Raw genomic sequence first — 21,128 nt, forward strand, 5'->3', positions numbered from 1 at the left:
GACTGTATGAAACAGCCAAATTTTTTTCGCGATTTCGGCATTGGTTCCATAATAAAAGTTGTTCAGTATAACCTATAAAGTCACTACGTAGAGTATGAACTGTGGTTAATATTTCATTCTGTATAACATTTAGTGTTTATATATTGTATAACTAGATGATATAGGGATCCCACGTTGACCAGAGTTGATCATCGTTGATTTTTTCATTGTGATTGACATCTGTATATACAATATATAGATTGTAATAATGTAGTACTTCCCACAATAAAAAAGGAAATATACATTTAGTGTTGCTTGTCGGACAATAATTAACATTTATGTGTTGGTTTAAAAATGTGATTTCTACCCCAAAAATTTTTATGCACTTTTCGTCGGGTAGTCACACAAATCACTGTTTTGACATTGTGCTGAGACGTCAGTTAGCCGCGACCACGACCAGTGAAACCTGTGTCGAAACGTCGGTAAATAAAGGTAACAAAATAAATTCGCGATAGACCCGATTCATCATTCGCTTGCCCTTATCCCATTCATTTGGGGTCGGCGCAGCATGTCTTTTTCTTCCATACCTCTCTCTCGCCCGTCATCTCATCACTCACTCGCATTCGTTTCATATCATCTCTCACACAGTCCATCCACCTTTTCCTCGGTTTTCCTCTCCCGATACTTCCCTCCACATTCATTCGTAATACCTTTCTCGTCACATGGATTTCCCCGACCCGACACTTTTCCCGGGATAGACCCGATTGTAAATGTGATTTTATACAAATTATTTTTATCGAATACTTTGATTTGTGTTTTTTAATAAGTCACAATACTATATATAAATTATAAACTGAAATAGATTTCATATATTAAAAGCAAAAGTGACAAAGCCCTCCAGTGGGACATATTTTCTATTTTATAATGTTAATATACAGACAGGAAAATGGTGCTACGTTTGTATGCAGAACCAGCCGTCCCCTTTCCAAAATTCTAAAACGCCCTTATGTAGCTATCCGACAACATTAAAGCCGTAACAGACTACCGCACCAAGGTCGCGGTGCGCCGCATGTATCGACAGTGTGTAAGGTGGTCGCCGTACAGTCAGCAGCAGAAGTTGCTAAGTGGGCGAGGTGTTCAAAATTACCTTGACACGCTCTTATTCTCTTAACAATAAAGTCGCGTCAAGATTATTTGGTTTGGTATTACCTTGGTGCGGTAGTCTGTTATGGCTTTAATGTTGTCGGATAGCTACATAAGGCCGTTTAATGCCGACTGTACGCGCGTTAACGACGCAGCTAAGTATAAGTTATAGCGAGAAAGAGATATTTTGACCGCACTAAGGTCGCGGTGTGGTGCGATAGTCTGTTATGGCTTTTAGCTATAGTCGTACATTATAGCGCGGTAATGTACGGCAGTATATTGTTTTCAGCGCCGATTGGAGGCTGATTGATTGTTTCCGTGGCACGCGGCCAGGAGCCCGGCTTAATGGATGCGGCATCTAGGGGCGGTGTTCTCATTTTAAAATCTATAAGGAGGAAATGGGACAGCCGCTTCTCCTTAGAAATGTAGTCCCAATTTTCTTTCCGGGATATTGACTATGGAAAATATTTCTACACAATTTATATAGCCTTCGTTGGACTTTTTTCGATTTATTAAATTTTATAAGACAAAAGTTATGTAAAGTAATTCAACATCGATGAGTTCGATCAATAATAAAATTACACTTTTTAAAAACAATCAATACTAGCAAGTAGCAAGAAAAAATAGATAAAAATATTTCATGGTGCGTTTTCGTGATTTTAAAATTACTATAGAAAAAAGTCCTCAAAATTGCTATTCATAATTTTTGACGACCGTATTATGATATAAAAAATCCGGCCAAGTGCAAGTCTAACTCGCGCACGAAGGGTTCCGTACCTTTAACTATAAAAACGGCAAAAAAATCACGTTTGTTGTATGGGAGCCCCCTTAAATATTTATTTTATTCTGTTTTTTGTATTTGTTGTTATAGCGGCATCAGAAATACATCATTTGTGAAAATTTCAACTGTCTAGCTATCACGGTTCATGAGATACAGCCTGGTGACAGACGGACAGACAGCGGAGTCTTAGTAATAGGGTCTCGTTTTTATTACTCTTTGGGTACGGAATCGTAAAAAAGCGCTACGATTTTTCGATAACTGCTGGCTGGACTGTACCTTAAGGCCGTTCCATCGGTTTGACGCTGTCACTGTCACATTTCGCAAGAAAGAACGGGACAGATCATACACGCCAAGTGTCAATTTTGATCGAATTTTGTCGATTTTTATTTATTTTAAAAACGTTACGTTACATTATCGAAATTCGAAAGCTATGAAATTACTATGTAAGTTAAGATTGTTTTCTCTTCTTTTCTTGTTTATAGTATCACATAATAAATAAACGAGTAAAGTTTGATTAAAAGTCCCAGTTAGAGTTTACTTTGGGAGTTACTTGTATCGAGCGAAGTGTCATAATTCGTGTATCGAAAGATTCGGAAGCTGTTATTAAAGATAATATAGTCAAGAACTGCAATATCAACGCCTCTTAGAAAAATATGATCATATAACGAGATTTTTCGCCTTCTGGCTCAGGGAACCGCCTTAAATGGCATATCCATAGACGGATAGCTTCGGTGTACCAACAGGCGCCGACAAGACACAATCGCTGGGCCGATCGATTTGTGGGAACATATCTAATGCGAGTGGGTCGCGGTCTTATCTCCTTAATGCGCGTCATCACCTCACACTTAGGGAGTTTTCACATTGTCCGAGCCGGTATCGGATGTCGGATAGAAGTAAAATGCCTACCCCTCCGGGAAATAGGCGTGAATGGCGTGATTATATGTATGTATGTATGTACAGCGCGGTATCTTGCCCTTGATACACTATGTATTAGTAAGTATTCAACACAGCCGCCGTCAGTTACCCGGGGTGTGGACACAGAATAAGTAATAGTATTATCATACAGAACGGCCACGCACCGCCCCGCCCCGACTCGAATTATCGCCCCGCGACAGCAGATGGACGGCCGTTTGCCGGCCGCTCAGTACTATTTTTAAGCAACTTACACAATGACGCATGCCGCGTGTACAGACGTGCCGTTCGCATTAAGAAACGCAAGTGATTTTTGATGTATACGGGTAGCGTGTCCGCCCTGTGGTGTGGGTTCAAACTCGTTAATTAAAAGCCAACTTGAGGCCCATTTAAACATTTAGACATCAAAATAATATCGAAAAGACGTCTTGTTGTCATTATTCGCCCGCTGATGCGTCTTGCTCATGATAACTAAAGTATGAATTTTCTCAAATGATTTTTAGGTCTCAGACCTTAATCCGTTAAACAAAAGCCGTGTCGTTAAAAAGCAGCTATCGTGATAGTATTAAGGTTCAAAATGTAACAGCTCAATCTGAGATAACGAGTTTGGGTAATGAAGGACGATCGGCTGCCTGTGTGGCCTCAGAATACAGAGCTGCTACATAAATTTGAACCATATAAATAGGACGGTAAAATTTCCTTTTTAAACGAGTTTGTTACCGTTCAGCCAGTAGCGGTAGCATTGGTAACCGCTGAAGAAAAGAAACAAAGGCTATTGTTTACCAATTAGGGTGTGAGGCGTAAAAATCCTTTAGGAAAATTCTTACTATAAATGATATCATTGTGACGTCAAATGTACGTTCGCCAGTTACTCTGAGTCTGGATTGACTTGTGTAATATTGTCCACTGTCAGGGGTGCGAAACTCCTCGCTTCGGGCAAACTCGGCTCCATTCTGCTCAGCATTGCTCCGAGCAATTATTAGGGTTGGCACAACTTGACGTCCCTTTGCGTGCACGACCACAGATTACGACGATTACTTGAATTTTGACAACCCTAAATAGCGGAAAGGGATAGTGCCTTATATTAGCAATGGATAGCATGATTCGACCCTAAACCGCTGTCAATTTTCGTTTTTTTAGGAAGTTTCCTGTATGTAGTACTATTATTTATTCTGTGCCACTGTTAGATTTGTCAATTCCCAATTTCAACGAAACTATTAAATAATTTCATCAGTATGAAACACAGCGATATCTTGCCCTTGATAAAGTACTCATTAGTATTCAGCACCGGCGCCGTCAGTTACCCGGTGTGTGGGTTCAATCTCGTTAATTAAAAGGTAACTTGGCGTTCAACTACTTTTCTACTTCCTGTTTCTATCTGATGGTTATATATGAGAAAGAAGATTTTTTTAACACTGCTGAGACATTAAATCATTTTACGGTTTAGACTCACTTGTTTTAGTCACTCGCGCGACATGTTTCGGAGAGCCTAGGTCTCCTTTCTCAAGCACTAATAGTGCGCAATACACGGTCGTCGTGAACGCTGCTCGCACTATTAGTGCTTGAGAAAGGAGACCTAGGCTCTCCGAAACATGTCGCGCGAGTGACTAAAACAAGTGAGTCTAAACCGTAAAATGATTTAATGTTAGTATGTCTCACAACAGTTTAAATTCGATTACTGCTGAGACATTTATATGTGATAAGCATACACATGTATATGTATAATATTTATGTGGCATATGGTCATTTGGTCAGACTCTTGAAAGACATGGAATAGCGCTGATTGAAAAGTTAAAAAAAATATCAATTAGATTCGGTTCCGGTATTAAGGGCGTACAGCGAAATGGAAATAATTTGTAACAGCAAAAATTCCTAAAAAAAACGAATAAGGCGGTATAAATACCTAAGTAAGAGGGATTTTTGTTTTCGTCAGCTTCAATTCCTGCTTCCTTGATAAAATAAGTGACGGATTGAATGTCATAATCGCGTCAGTAATGCGACGGCGAATGTCACACATTTTATCAAGGAAAATGACAGATGCAGTTGACATCCGATCGTCACATTTTGCGCGTTTATTCTCATTTATTAAACGTAACGTCCAAAACTGTACTATATTTGACCACAGAATAACTCTTCCTACAAAACCGAAGTTTGACAGTGATTCAGGGACGAATCACGCTGTCCCTTTCTAGTGTATGGCACTATCCCTTTCAGCTATTTAGGGTTGTCAAAATTGCACGCAAAGGGTCGTCAAGTTGCGTCAGCCCTGATACTTGCTTGGAGCAATCCTGAGCCGAACGGAGCCGTGAAAGCCCGAAAGGAGGAGTGTCTCGTAAAAGTTTGCAACCTTTTACAGCCTTTTGATCAGTGTCTAGCAGCAGACACGCATTTAAATTTAGAATCCGAGCTCCCTGTATGGAACGGGGGTGCGCGGATCGCCATCCTGAAAGAGGCATCCATCTAGGATAGTCATATTTAATTATCACGTAGCTAACCTGAAAGAAAAGAAACACAGCAGTGCTGATAATCCATCTTTAATTCCCTCCCTGATAGGTGTATCCCTTTACAGTCCCCCCCACTGACTTCACTATAAGTTGACGAGAACACGTCGCCATCAGCCGTCCCAAGACATAAAACAAAAATTCAATATTCTACATGCACTAACTTTACTGTTGACGACTGTACGGAGACATTTAAAGCGCGATTAAAACTAACGCCAACTGTACTGCAATGCAATTTACGACATTGCCGTTTTGTGAACGTAAAATTCATTTTTACGGTGTGCTCTTTGTATCTTTGGGGGTAAATGCCCTAGGTATTCGAGTTGTTTTCCATTTTAGTGACATCTCTGCGATCATTTTGGCGATCAATCAAACATGCCAATTTGAACGTACGGTCGTACACTGACATCAGAATGATATTGGAATTATGTTATTTAGTCATCGTGCATCTCGCCCGCGCCAATACATGTATGGACAAGTACGAGCGAATACTACGTTTGCCATCGAAACAAGCTGCCTTAGTTGCCTGACGGTAAGCATAGTGATCTTTAATCAATGACTCGACTTCGATACGACTCGCAGTGCATCTCACGCGCACCAATAAGTGCGAGCGAGATGCGTAATGGACCGCCTTTGCGAATTTATCAAGCGGTTAAACAACTGAAAGTATCTCTTAAAATAATCATAGATTTTGTAAGGTGAAAGGAACCTTCATTTCTAATTAAATCGTTGAAAACTTTACTAGCGCAGCAAACTACTTAAACTAACTCAGTTTTAAAGTTTCTAGAAAATTCTTTTGCTTAAACTCCAAACTTTTCTACTTACAATTTGAATGAGTAATACTATAAAAACGAATATGTTCCAAAACTAAATGCGAAGACTGGTTTCTGAGCTAAAAAATACAATTTCAATCTAATATTGCGTAATATTATAAGTGCATTTTCACACATAATTTATGTGTTTTATTTACTTACTAGCTTTTGCCCGCGACTTTGTCTGCGCGGACTTAGTAACAGCAGCTAAGTATAGCGCCTGGAAAAATTTTCATAGCAATTATTCAATTTGAGCATATTATGCACACAAATTAGCAGACACTTCATTAATTATCTCAATTCCACCCCGCTTTTTACTTTCTTAAGGGATGATTTTCGGGATAAAAACTATCCTATGTCCTTCTCAGGGACTCAACCTATCTCTATGCCAAATTTCATCTAAATCGGTTCAGCGGTTTAAGCGTGAAGAGGGAACACACAGACAGAAAGACAGACAGACTTTCGCATTTAGATAGATAGATAGATAGATAAATGATTTATTTGTACAGCTGCAATTACACACAAATTAATTTACAAACACATCAGAAGAAAAAAAAATACTAATTACTACTTACACTAACAAAGAAATAAAATTATAACGAAAATACCCTAATAAAAATGAAACAGAAATGGTGTAAAATTATGTGCAAACTGTGTGCGTTGCAGCAGGACAAAAGGGTCACGGCTCAGTGATACGCTTCGCTCTTTGGAGCAAAGCACTGATTTTCTGCCGGGACCCAGGTCACAACAGATAATATATATACGATGTTCTTACGTAAGCGGAATGAAATGTACTGCTATCTGTCTGTCTCACAGATAACTGGCAAACAACCGGAGAAGCCGGGACGAAAAGCCAATGCTACAGAGCTTACTTAACAGTATGTCGTTATCCATGCGATCAAAAGCTTTTTTTAAATCGAAGTAAAGCAAGTCAACCTGTATTCCCTTATCTAAACGCTCAGAGATGGATTCAACCAGGGTTAAAGGTTCGTCTCAACATATCGCTTTGGCCTGAAGCCGTGCTGTTAGTCGCAAAGATGAGGTTTGATTTGTGGAGCAACAAGTCTATTAATTATCGACTCAAATAGCTTAGCCACCGAAGACAGTAACGCTATGGGACGGTAATTCTCAACCAGCATCAATGTATCATTTGATTTTGGAATAGGGCGTGTGGTGGGGGGCGCAGATAAATTACGTGTGTGAAAACGAGCCGATATTTCAGTCACTCATTCATTAGAGTTAATGTTTATCCATTCAATCATTGTCATCAGAGTAGATTTTTTATTCAAATAAAAACTATATGTAGTAACATATATGTAGGTACAAGGGTTTTTAGTCTTAACTCTTTAAATAATCTAATACTCCTACTACTACTTATACATACTACTACTATCTACTTATACATATTTTGATATCGCGGTGTGTTCAACATCACCTATATGTTTGCGCGCTTTAGGGACCGTGCGCTCTGCCATCTTGTTACCTAAATCGGAAACATAAATTTGACATTGACATTTCACGCCAAAACAGGTTCTGCCCCCTAAAGTGCACGTGCGCTCCCTTGCGCGTTATAGGTTCTGCCGTGTTGTGGCCTGAATTGGAAACATAAACTTGACATTTATACACTTTGCGACAATAAATACGGGGTTTCTGTGCCCTATACATCATCCCACCCCCCCAATCAGTCAAGAACTCGGAACAACAAAATCGGAAAGTTTTGTATCTTGCGCGTTAATTGATAAACTTTCGGCAGCTTTTTATGGAGCGGGCCGTATTTATATCGCCAAACTTCTAAATAAGGTGCTCCGGTTTTAGATTGAGTATTAAAATTAACAATGTTTCATGGTCACGGCTTGACTGTGAATAATGCAAAATTAATTTGCATTTGCCGTATTTGTATAGAGACAAATGTTCTGTCTTTTGCAATATACCTACTACTTGGAGTTTGGTAAGCGCCCTAACTTTTTGTGTTCACAGTGAGATATGTTTAAGGAAAGAAAATATATAGGATAGAGGGTTACTGTCATAGTAAAGTGGGAGGTCCGTAGCTACTCAGTGAGCCGGTGTCGGCACGGAGCCGGTCTAATTCCTTGCCATCAAATATGTTGAAGCGTATTAAGCAATTCATATATGGTAAACAATTAATTGTCAAGAAATGAAAATGAAAATGATTAATTTTGTAGTCATAGTAAATTTACTGCCATCTATCGACACACGATTAAAACTAAAAATGAAAATGTATAAAAATACCAAAAAAATTATATTATATACTTTAGAAATAATTTCTTTATTTGTATTTATTATTTTTATAAAAATTTTGACTCATGTTCTTTCACTGATTTGTGTTAAAATTGTTAAATAACAAGCGAAACCGTCAACATCTAGCCGAGAATAGGCCAAAGGTGTAGGCGCCATCTATCCGAGAATATTTTTTTCTTGATTTCCGACGTACGTTTTTTCCTTAGACTTTATTCATCTTACACCAACCAAACAGTCCAAAAAAAATGCACGCGCGAAGTAACCAATTAGATATTATTTTGATGTCAAAGTGCATGTTCGAATAGGCCTCAAGTTCACTTCCTTACTTCCGTCCTTTGTGGAATGTCCATTTGTGTACATTTATTCTGAGGTTGTGCAATAAAGAGTATTTGTATTTTATTGTTTGTAAAAGTTTAAACCTGCAGTTATTAACCTCGCATTGACGGCAATAAACATGCACTATTCTTCTACCACATACCAAAAGACATTTACCGATACTACAGAAATGTCGGTTACGACATTTTGTACATGAACTACCTAGTGTTTTATGACGACGTAAATTTATGGCCATGTTGCTTTTACGAGTACAACGGGGTTGAAGTTGAAACGTCAACCGATGAGACTAACGGCCTGATTCTAACTTTAAGATACGTCATAAAATACAATATGGATCGGATATGTCAGTGTTAGAAGTGACGTTTTTAGGGTTCCGTACCCAAAGGGTAAAAACGGGACCCTATTACTAAGACTCCGCTGTCCGTCTGTCCGTCTGTCTGTCTGTCACCAGGCTGTGAAATATAAGTAGATCTCATGAACCGTGATAGCTTAGACAGTTGAAATTTTCACAAATGATGTATTTCTGTAACAACAAATACTAAAAAGTACCTCGGTGCGCGAGTCTGACTCGCACTTAGCCGGTTTTTGTTTGAAGATGTCATTCCAGATCTAGAGCAGAGCCCAATTGGAGAAGTACCTCCTTACAGAAAACCGCAGCCAAATAACACTGGACCCTACTCATATTTAGTGTTGTGTTCCTGCCGGTGAGTAAGGTTGCCAGAGCTCAACGAGGGTGCGGTGTTACGGTCGGCAACGCACATGTAACTCCTCTAGAGTTGCAAGCGTACATAGGCTACGGAGACTGCTTAACATCAGGCAGGCCGTATGCTTGTTTGCCACCGACGTAGTATAAAAAAAAATTCGAATCATGCCGTAAGTCACAATTTATAATGGCACAATTTTGACTTAATGCGCCACTTGCACCCCACTTACCCAGGCCCAGGGTTAACCAGTATAATTTGACACTGGGTTAACGGTTTAACGTAAAACGTACGGGTTTGTAATCTGATGTTCGCGTATAAACCAAGAGGCCAATTCTAATTTACATTTTGCTATCAAAATGATGTCTAAATACTCTAAATGATGTCATTCGCGTGTGAATTATGCGCGAGCGAAATGCACGGCTGAGGCCGAAGGTCGAGGTGGGAGGTTAGTGCTCAGATGAAGAACAATAGAGTACAAGTGTCTGAATTCGATGACTGAAGGAAAAATATGCAACTACTTAGGCTGTATCTGGCACACAGCCGCAATGGTACTTGTACTCTTGTTCCGTGTGTGATTACTACATTCCTGGAACTCTCTCTCTTGGGCCTTTGCTATTAAAATACTTTAAGAAGTTGCGGAAAGCGTGCACCCGCCGGACGCTCCGAGCTTTCGGCCTTACGTGGAGCTCGGCCTTCGGCCTTCACATTTGGGCTTGGGGATATTTAATCTTGCTATCCGAGCTATGCATCAGTTTTGTATGTATACAAGATCAATCGTAAAATATCTGTGAATTTACAACATATTTTTTTTTAACAATTTGTTACAATCCCACGTAATATATTTTTGTATTAATTAAATCTATCAAATGACATACTTTATTCTAAATACGTCCATGGACTGATGAGATCACTACGTAAATATCGCGCATAAGGGTTATTTTAGTCCCGTATAAAGCGTCTTTTCTAGCTCAAAATGAGCGCCATCTCTGTCAGCGGTACATTCAGTTCCAAGTAATGGCTTCCTTCCTAAGCATCGATATGCATATAGCTATTATAGTTGCAGAGATATAAGCCATCGCGATATACTTTCCGTTATAACATTTGGTTTTTGATCCGAACCATTAAAACTAAACTTATGTGACGTACGGAACCTTTGAAATGCGAGTCGGACTCGCACTTGACCGGATTTTTCCATGCGCGAAGGACAACTAAATTAATGATAAATATTTTTGGCGGTAAATATTTTAAATTTACTAGAGCGATTTACCGTTCGCGTTCCCATACTTAATTTGTACAGGAGCGCTTATGTGTGGTAATCTCGATTGTCTATTGTGCTTCGTCAAGTAAATAAATTGTAATTAGGTATGGAAGAGCGGTGCCTCCTAGCACAGATTATTAGGTAAATAACTTAAAAGGAGTCACCGGCCATTGTAATATTTGTAGTTTTTGAAAGAAATAAAGAATTTTGTTTTGTATTGTATTGTAATGTATGTAGTTGAAGTGGTCTGTGCAAATGAATAACTTGTTTTCGTTTTGTTTCAGGATTTTTTTACAATAATGCGGCAATCCAATGGAGTCTAGCTTAGGCAAAACTAAAGCCGGTAAGTGATAACTATAGTTTGTCAAAGGACTGTCTCATTTCAAACATGGACAGAGAGAATCATACTATCTCTGTCTTACACTAGTACTAGCACCCAAAAGAAAGGGATGAGTATAATTTTCCTGGTTGTTACTGACTGACAAATTGGTTTGACCAACTATATTTCCACTATTTCATATTACTATTTCACAGTGGAAACTGGCTGTCAGACACATTGCCGTTTCTTTTTTTAAGTAAAAAAAAGTAGTAGCCTGAAAATTAACTGGTTTGTATTTTTATAGAACTGCGAAAACGAATTTTATACTAGTTTAGAAATAGTTTGTTTTATTTTTACGGGTAAAAACTACGAATGATAAATGGAGTTTTTCGTGAACATATTATGTTAAATTAGAAAAGTTGTAAACTGCCAGTTACTGTTATTGTTACTTGTGTTGTAAAAACATTGAGTTTATACTTTATTGTTTTGTTCTCTTTTTGCATGTTTGTTGATAGACAATTATTGATATATCTTATCTTATCTTTCCCTGCCACGTATTGAGTTGTAATTAAATTCTCACGCAGTATGTTCTTAATTCGCGCCGGTTACTGCTGTTATGCGTGATCGGGCAGTAATAAAATGAATGAAAACAAATGTAAATCTTTGAAATGAATTAAAATTTGCATTGTGTCGAGATTACAACTTCGAGACCCTCAGGACGAATCCGATGCACTACGTAACCCGTCAACCCCTGTTTGGGATGATTAAAAACAGTTTTTAGTAAAGGAAAACTATATATTTTCATTAAAAACAATAAATGCACACAAAGTGGGAGTTGTTGAGAAAGATGACAAAAGCCAAAACTATTCGGTCAAGTGTATGGTTGCGTTTAGAAACATAATTTCACAAATGACAAGAAGTCTTTGAGATTTCCTGTATCATCCCGGGTTTTGGCACCATACATGTTGGTGGATGATTAAAAACACTTTTTAGTAAAAGAAAACTATATATTTTCATTAAAAACAATAAATGTACACAGAGAGTTGTTAAGATGGGATTTGTTGAGAAAGAAGACAAAAACCAAAACCATCCGGTCAAGTGTATGGTTGCGTTCAGAAACATAATTCCACAAATTACAAGAAGTCTTTTTTCCCCTCACTAGCTCGGAAAGTTGTCGTTTATCCTTCAATACAAGCGGGGAAAAACGCGTTTTATCCACTAGTGGGGAAAGTAATTTGACCTTGGATGGAGCGTGTTTAAGTAGCTTGACAGATAACAAAACGTAAAACGCTCATGATAATGGGTCGTTCGATATTAATTATCATTAAATAAATGGTTTGAGAATCTAATAAAAAATACCAAATTTAGCTTTATTTAATAATTTTAAGTCATAAACCTTAAAATTCCATAAGAAACGTTTGTTTTTTTATAATGATGTTAAATATAATTCTGAACGCACAAGTTGAGTCGATGCAATTTCAAAACGCATCGTTGACATTTCATACATCAAAAATGTCAACATTGTCAACAATTTTTTTACTTAAAACCTTTTCTCATCGACTCGCGTAAAAATACACAACTTCCAGAGTTTTCTGTTATAATATCGTAAAGAAATGAGTGATTCCAGTGATGAAGATGATCTAACGCCTGTGGATGTTGCACTTTCCTCGCTATAGTGAGGTGAAAAGTTTTGTGTTACACACGGGCGCAAATGTATTTTACTTCTCGTGTGTAGAAACACTCGCTACGCTCAGGATTCTATTTTAGAACCACTCGCTTCGCTCGTGGTTCACCTATAGAATCCTTTCGCTCGCTCGTGTTTCAATTCTACACTCGCGGGTAAAATACAACTTTGCACCCTTGTATAACAAATAACTATTTTTATTGTACATGTTAGTAAAAGAAAACTGTATATGTGGTATTTTCTATAAAAAGGGACCTTATTGTCGATGGCGCTTACGCAATTATTAACGATGCTCCGATATAAATACAATGCCGCGCGACGCTCTGCGGCGTAAGCGCCATCGACAATAAGGTTCCTTTTCATAGAAAATGCCCCATATTTTAATTTAAAATCAATAATTGTACACAGAGAGATGGGAGTTGTTGAGGAAAGATCCGAATGGTTTTGGTTTTTTAGGGTTCCTTACCCAAAGAGTAAAAACGGGACCCTATTACTAAGACTCCGCTTTCCGTCTGTCTGTCACCAGGCTGTATCTCACCCCGTACCGTGATAGCTAGTTAAAATTTTCACAGATGATGTATTTCTGTTGCCGCTATAACAACAAATACTAAAAAGTACGGATCCCTCAGTGCGCGAGTCCGACTCGCACTTGGCCGGTTTTTTTCTTCTTTCAACAAACCCTACGCAGTTTTAGAGAGCCGGCCGCGGAACCGTTGGAACTTGACACCCTTGAATATACTGATCCGTTGGCAAACTTTCGTATTCAGTCAAGTGTGATCACTAACTAGCGCTTTTTCACTCGCTTCCGTATTTCGCAACGATCGACACTGATAGATGGATCCATCCTACATCACAAAGTTTTTTATCCACTCGACTGTAAACTAGTATAACAAGATTCCTCATTTCATTTAAAGCTCGCTCCAGACTACGCGACGCGAAGCCGCGAACGCAAGTGTGGAGTCGATTTCGCTGATTAGCGAACTAGACTCCACACTCGCGTTCGCGGCTTCGCGCCGCGATTCGTGCACGGGGCTTCACAGACAAATTCAAACGTACACTGACATCAGAACTCCTAGTGTAAATTTCATTCGAAAGCGTGACGAGCGTTCGCGTTTGCGTTATGTTCGCGTTTTGGAACGGGATTTTGAACAGCGCGCCAAGCGGGACGTTTTGGAAACTCAAAATCCCGTACAAAATGACATTTGCGGTACGTCATGTCAATGAATTTTACACTATGGGTACAGAATGATATTCAAATGATGTTATTTAGTTATCGTACGTCTCGTCCGATGACATCAGTTAGATGTTATTCTGATGTCAGTGTACGTTCGAATTGACTTGTCAATTCTGGGAAATCGGTTAGAAATAGACCGGACCGAAAGTGATTCGGTCGGTAAGCTTTATGAAGAGCGGAGTTGACTACATAACTCACTTTTTTTATCGCGACTCAATTGTTTTTTGGTCACTAGTGCATATAAATTGGTAGTCTTTACAATTCTCGAAAGCCTATTTTGACTGACTCGATAACTATTTTTTTGACAGAAAACGAAAGGAAATCGTTTTATAACGACTATTTACCTTTGTAATATATTACCTTTCTATCTTCATGAGTAAGTTGTGGACATGTCACTTTACTACCAATTAATAATAACTTACTATTAAAAATTACTTCTAAAAGTGAATGAATGATTTTTGTTTATACACATCGAGTTAGACCAAGAAAAGTCTGCAATGACTTATATAGCATACGCTGTGCAAGTGTTGTTTAAACGTCAAATTTCTATGACATTATAACTTATTAATAACACTTGCACTGCGTATCCTATCAAAATCGATGCACTTTTCTTGATCTAACTCTACAGCTTTTTGTCAATGTTCTCCTAATCCTTTTTAAAAATCACAAAACACCAATAATTCTAGTTAGAGTTTTGAATGATTCACGGTTAGTTTCACTAGACTTATATTGTCAAATGTGTGGAATTCTGTGATTTGTTTGTGTAAAAACCAGTGATATATACAAACACGCGTAGTGACACCGTGAGTGTAGTGTGTTTGGACAGACCAACGAGTGTGAACGCGACCGGACCAACAAGTGTGAATGCGACCGTTGGTAACGTTGAAAGTGAACGCAGCCGACGCGCAAGAATGAGGGTAGACCGAGCGCTGTCTACACAACTTTGACACCCACCCGCTATCTTCAGTCACCCGTGAACATGATGCATGTAACTGCGTCGAAATATCGGGAGCTCACAAATAATACATAAGGTAATCACGGTCTATATCCCGGTCAATATAAGTCTACCAATAATTCTTCTTAAAATAGGCTTTGAAATTATCAATTTTTTCTAAAAATGAATAGCGTTTTCAGTGTTTTCACCTGCTTATTGCAAAAATAACAATAAAAATATTTTACAGCTATATCTGTATTGCTTATGTAGAACTCAGCATCCACTGAAGACACGTAGTCTGTAATTTGGCAGCCCATACAAAATTCCATATAGCAACCCATACAGTAATATTAACATAATTCCAAAACGTACCATTTCAACATGTTAAACCTGCGTACATATGACGTTTTGGTTTCGAACTGGCGGAGTCTGTATGGATGCAAACGACCACGTCCTGGTACTTCGTACTGATCATTGTTTATTTACAATTCGAATGTGGTCCAGTTTTGTACACGTTCCATCCTCACTGTTAACTTAACTTGAACCGTATTGCTAAGAGATAAGGTCCTAGTTACTTAAGAGGTTAAATGAGAATTGATCTGAAAGTAGTGTTCGGTGGATTGGATAATAAATTTTAAGCGATCTCTATAATAGAAGGTAGGTAACATTAGTTTATGTCTTGTTAATGGGTTTTTTATATTGGCTCTTTAATATAAAAAAACCGGCCAAGTGCGAGTCGGACTCGCGCACCGAGGGTTCACTTTTTAGTATTTGTTGTTATAGCGGCAACAGAAATACATCATCTGTGAAAATTTCAACTGTCTAGCTATCACAGTTCATGAGATACAGTGGTGACGGACAGACGGACAGCGGAGTCTTAGTAATAGGGTCCCGTTTTTACCCTTTGGGTACGGAACCCTAAAAAGGACGTTGGCTTACAAAGATATGTTCTTACGGGTTAAAGCTAACCTTAACGTTAACATTATAGGTAGGAACAATATTTTAAATATCACATACACGCGCAATGTCGTCCGTTTAAACTTACAACTACAAAGATTTACTCTGCAAATACCAGCTGAGCCCTGATAATATCACATATCGTCGCTATACTTACTCAACCTCATATCTGCAACAATCTTTTAATGGAAATGTCGTTTTACTTTCATTCGGAATAAAGGTGTTTTTGTCATCAAATGAGTGTTGCAGATACGAGGTTGAGTAAGTATAGCGGCGATATGAGAATTTTAGGTAAATATCTCCGTCGCGCTGACGTGGGCGGCTCCTAAATTTAGTGCGATAAGGACAACTGCAGCTTAGGCGAAATTTCCTTCGTAAAAATCTCAGAAATGGAGGTTTCGTTCTCAACATTTTCCTCCTCCAAAACTTAACCAATCGTAACGAAATTTTGGGAACGGAATGAGAACGAAATTATCTATGTCTGACCGTTTAGATTTTCGCGGTTTGTCGATTTTGCATGCTAGGCGTCTGTTCACAGCGCATTTTTTGGCTGTTTTTGGCGCTGTTTGAAGTAACCTAGTTATTATAAAAACCAGAAAATCATAAAACGCAAAACATACAGACACAGGTAATGGTAATATTGAACTCATATAAAAAAAAATCTAGGGCCAAAATCCAGAGAGGAAAATGTCGAGAACCTTTGTATGGAAAAATGTAATGTTTTCTCTTAAGGCGGTTCCCTGAGCCAGAAGACCAAAAATCTCCTTATATGATCATGTTTTTCTAAGAGGCGTTGATATTCGTAGACGTGGAAAAAATATATGTAGTTCTTGACTATATTATCTTTAATTTCATAGCTTCCGATACACGAATTATTACACTTCGCTCGATACAATTAATTCCCAAAGTAACCTCTAACTCGGACTTTTAATCCAACTTTACTCGGTTATTTATTATGTGATACTATAAACAAAAAAAGAAGAAAAAACAATCTTAACTTTAATAGTAATATCATAGCTTTCGAATTTCGATATTGTAGGGTAACGTTTTTAAAATAAATAAAAATCTACAAAATTCGATCAAAATGGACACTTGGCGCGCATGCTCTTTCCCGTTCTTTCTTGCGAAATGTGACAGAGACAGCGGCAAACCGATGGAACGGCCTTAAGGTACAGTGAGTCCAGCCAGCAGTTATCGAAAAATCGTAGCGCTTTTTTACGATTCCGTACCCAAAGACGAATTGAGGCAAATAGAGGCCCGACATAGCTAACACATTGCATCTTTGGGCGCGCACTAATGTATATCTTACTCACCACCTGGAACACAACAGTTCATAAATACCTACACAGAGTACGGGCTCATTTAGATGTTGTGTTTCATTACATCGGTCGGCTGAGAAGGATGTAAGATGAGATGACTAACGGCGCGATTCGGGAAATGAATTAGAGATTCACTAGATATGAAATAGTAAAGACGTTCCACGGCAAAAGGTACCTTATGGCGGCTTGCGCTTACGTCGCATGGCGCCGCAAGTTATTGCCAAAAGTGATAACCAGTAACGCGAACAGATACTAAGGAAGGGACAGATAATATTCTCTAAGATTAGATTTGAAAATAGTAAGGGATCGAGCGCGTCTTATTTCGACAGGAAGAGATCAATCAATCAATCAATGTATCAATAATGATGTGACAGATTTAGCGGTTTAGGTGATTGTTTTTGTCTAATGTTCCACAGACTCCATAGTCCAACAACTTCTCTGTAAGTCTATAAACATCGAAAACGCGAATAAAGCCCGACCACACCAAAACATCACAAGCTTGTCAAACGTAGCACTCAAAGTCTCTCGCGATCATAAAAGCTGAGGTGAAATTTGATTTTGCGAGACGCTTTAAAAGCTTGGATGATTGATTGTCCCCCGGGCTTTTAATTACCTGTGTAAGGTAACTTACCCCGGGTAAGGAGGGATAATATTTAATTGGGTAGTCCTTGGATATATACCGTGTTTTTATTGAATAGGGCTGTTGACAATTTTTTTGAACTATCTACACGTAATTATTGCAAAAAAAATATTTAAAATTTTTATTTATTAATTTTTAATAAAAAATCGACGTTGATTAGTGTTTAAATTTCGCGCAAAAACGCTCCAAGCTGTCACGTGATCTTGATGACGTAACGATGTGATAAACAAACTGCTGTCAGTGTCACCTCTGGCACTGACCTGGTGGTCCTCGCCACCGTTTGACAAAATGTCTGTGCGTGTTTTTCACAACGTCTCACGACACGACGACGACACACTCAATTCAATTCAATTCAATTCAATTTTCTTTGTTTCAATTTAGGCATTAACATAATGCACCTATGAAAGTCAAAAAAGTACAGTTGTACAAAATTAAAATTAAACATTCATCCAAATAATCACAAATCACAACATACATTACAATTTACATACTTAGAAAATACAACTACAAACTTCTATAAAATTATAACGTATAAGTGACACTTGCACTGCGTGTGCTCTCAAAATCGTTGCAGACTTGTCTTAGTCTAACTCTAGAATTTTATATTGGATCACCGACCGAAAAGATGTCTAACGCAGCGCATACTACGTAGGCGAACAACACGCGAACGCGAAGCGAAGCGATGCGGCGCGGGGTGAATCAATCCTTTGATACCTATTATATAGTGTCCTACGTGGGCGATCCCCTTGCGAACACGAACGCCGTGAGCCCGCCGCGCAGCGCCGCGTCGCTTCGCTTCGCGTTCGCGTGTTGTTCGCTTACGTATGACGCGCTGTTAGGGTCAAAGAGATTAAACATACTTAGTTGACAATATTTGACACAGTTTGATGCATATCAACCATGGCTATGCCCATTCGTTTTATTTATTTTTCGATTTTATAATTATTATAAGTAAAAAAAAAACATACAAATTAATTTACATCAATTCCATAAATCCAGAGAGAAAAATGGGGACTAAGTTTGTATGGAGAAGCCAGCGGTTGTCTCCTTTCCTTTTACTTTTTTTTTATACTGGTTCCCTAAAGCTTTGCAAGTTTTGAGAATAACGGCCCGGGAGACAAAGTGGCCATGTAATAATCCCCCCTCACAGCTATAATCCGACCATTCATAAAGCAATAAACATGTAATACTGATTTGACGCCACAATACAGATTACCTCGGATTTCTGACTTTTTATGATTACATACTTTTATTCAGCTTCACTCACTGCGTATACGAGGAACCCGAAAGATTATAACCACGCTTTTCTGAGGCATTCTTCTTTGCTCATTCCCACATTTTACTTTAAAATATTACATTTAAATTGACTGATCTCAACAAAAAAAACACACAATTCTACACAATAACCTACAATAACCCCCCTGCATCGTTTACTATTTCGCATTTAACATTCAAGAATGAAAATGATGCTACCCCCTTATTCCTAAAACTTAGGAAACCTTTGTGTAAGTTTATCCCCTTCTAACAAACACAATTTTAAACACCTTGTTTTTGTAGTGGCAACAGAAATACATCATCTGTGAAAATTTCAACTGTCTAGCTATCACGGTTGATGAAATACAGCCTGGTGACAGACAGACGGACAGAGGAGTCTTCCCTTTGGGTACGGAACCCTAAAAAACAATTTATTTAGAGGTGAAAATGTCTGAGTGTTAGAACTGAAAGATTATATAGTTTATAAAATTATCTTTAGAGATGTTTAGGGTCTCCAAGAGTCATAATCCTGTATAATTAACACATTGATTAAGATAAAAGATACGAGAACCGAATGAGGTGTCCCACTGTAATTATACTTAAAAATAAAGTTACTAAACCTATATTAGTTACAAATAGCCCGTGTTAGCTTAAACCTTAAACAAACCAGTCTCCACAAATAGCACCCGTTCACGAGTATGACGCGTATCTCAGCCATCGTCTCCCTCAACCTTCATTCGGGAAAGTGGCGACCCGATCAACGACGCCACCGTTAGCAAAGACTTTTAAGCGAGCATGACAAGTTCAAGTTACCCATCCTTATGAGACGGCATACCGCTTGCGTGACCTGTGCCCGTCTACGCACAAGCAGCCGGTGTGCTCTGGCCTTAAAGGGGCCCACTGACTATCAGTCCGCCGGACGATATCGGCCTGTCAGTTGTTCGGAACTGTCAAATTTTTCTTCTAACTGACAGGCCGATATCGTCCAGCGGACTGATACTCAGTGGGCCCCTTCAGAGTCCCCGGCAAGCAAACGTATTTTCGCTCTCTTTTAAAACTACGTGTTGGATTGTAATGATGACTTGCAAATACAATGACATGAGGTACCTAATATAACCTAATTTCAGACCAAGATATACGTATGTATAGATCTGAAATTAATCGAATTTAACTGTTGTGAGACATACTAACATTAAATAATTTTACGGTTTAGACTCACTTGTTTTAGTCACTCGCGCGACATGTTTCGGAGAGCCTAGGTCTCCTTTTTCAAGCACTAATAGTGCGAGCAGCGTTCACGACGACCGTGTATTGCGAGTGACTAAAACAAGTGAGTCTAAACCGTAAAATGATTTAATGATCTGAAATTAGTTTATATATAGCTCTAGTTTATAAAACAAACCAAATAGAGCAAAAACAAGTTTTGTATGAAAAATTTAAATTAGCTGAATTTTTTTACTTGTATCTGAAGCTACATAAACTAATTACAGACATAGATATACTTTATCCTATTGTAAGTACAGTTTCAGAGCAATCTAGCTAGTCGTTTAAAAATGAGAGCGGAACTACGTTTATTAACATGGAGCCAAGGAGTGGAACGCCCTGCCCGAGTCTGTGTTTCCGCATGAGTACAATTTGGGGCTCTTCAAGGCAAGAGTTAATAGGTATCTCATAGGTAAGCGTGCTCCACCGTAGACCACATCATCACCACTTACCATCAGGTGGGATCGTGGTCAAACGCCTGCCTATTTAAAAAAAAAAAAAATATGGAGAACCGAGCTTGCCGGAGACCCTTAACTCTCCGTAGCGTAGCGTAGTTATCTCTCTCTATCACTCTTCCGTGTTCACTCTTAGTGCGACAGTGACAGTTGCGTTTCGTTCTCTTCGGAGCGTAAACGATTGGCATGTTGGCTACGCACCCTGCTAAACTAACAGTTGACCGAAACTCCAAAAGCGCTGTCAATTCTATTCCCACATGCATTATCATGAGATTGATGGGCTGAGTAGCCCCCGCCTAATAGGTCTAAACTAAAATGATCAATGTGGGCAGAAAACTTGGTAAATCTTGTCTTGTTTGCGACTTTCGCCGACCGCTCGTCTTA

The 21,128-nt window shown here is 38.7% G+C and overlaps 1 protein-coding gene and 1 long non-coding RNA gene across 10 annotated transcripts in view; one reads left to right on the forward strand and one right to left on the reverse strand.

The window, feature by feature from the left end:
• The window catches only part of LOC134742269 (disintegrin and metalloproteinase domain-containing protein 11), a 784,213-nt gene that overhangs the window by 38,367 nt on the left and 724,718 nt on the right, over positions 1-21,128 (forward strand). For all 9 annotated transcript variants that reach the window (XM_063675307.1, XM_063675303.1, XM_063675305.1 and 6 more), the window contains exon 2: positions 10,970-11,028. In XM_063675307.1, coding sequence (XP_063531377.1) covers positions 10,998-11,028 — 31 coding nt within the window. In that variant the 5' untranslated portion in view covers positions 10,970-10,997. The remainder of the gene's footprint in view (positions 1-10,969; positions 11,029-21,128) is intronic.
• LOC134742286 (uncharacterized) overlaps positions 19,742-21,128 on the reverse strand; it is a 529,938-nt gene continuing 528,551 nt past the window's right edge. The window contains exon 3 of the long non-coding RNA XR_010127927.1: positions 19,742-19,808. This is a non-coding gene — a long non-coding RNA (uncharacterized LOC134742286). The remainder of the gene's footprint in view (positions 19,809-21,128) is intronic.

Source organism: Cydia strobilella, chromosome 6, assembly GCF_947568885.1.
Source record: "Cydia strobilella chromosome 6, ilCydStro3.1, whole genome shotgun sequence".
In the NCBI taxonomy this organism is placed as follows: domain Eukaryota; kingdom Metazoa; phylum Arthropoda; class Insecta; order Lepidoptera; family Tortricidae; genus Cydia; species Cydia strobilella.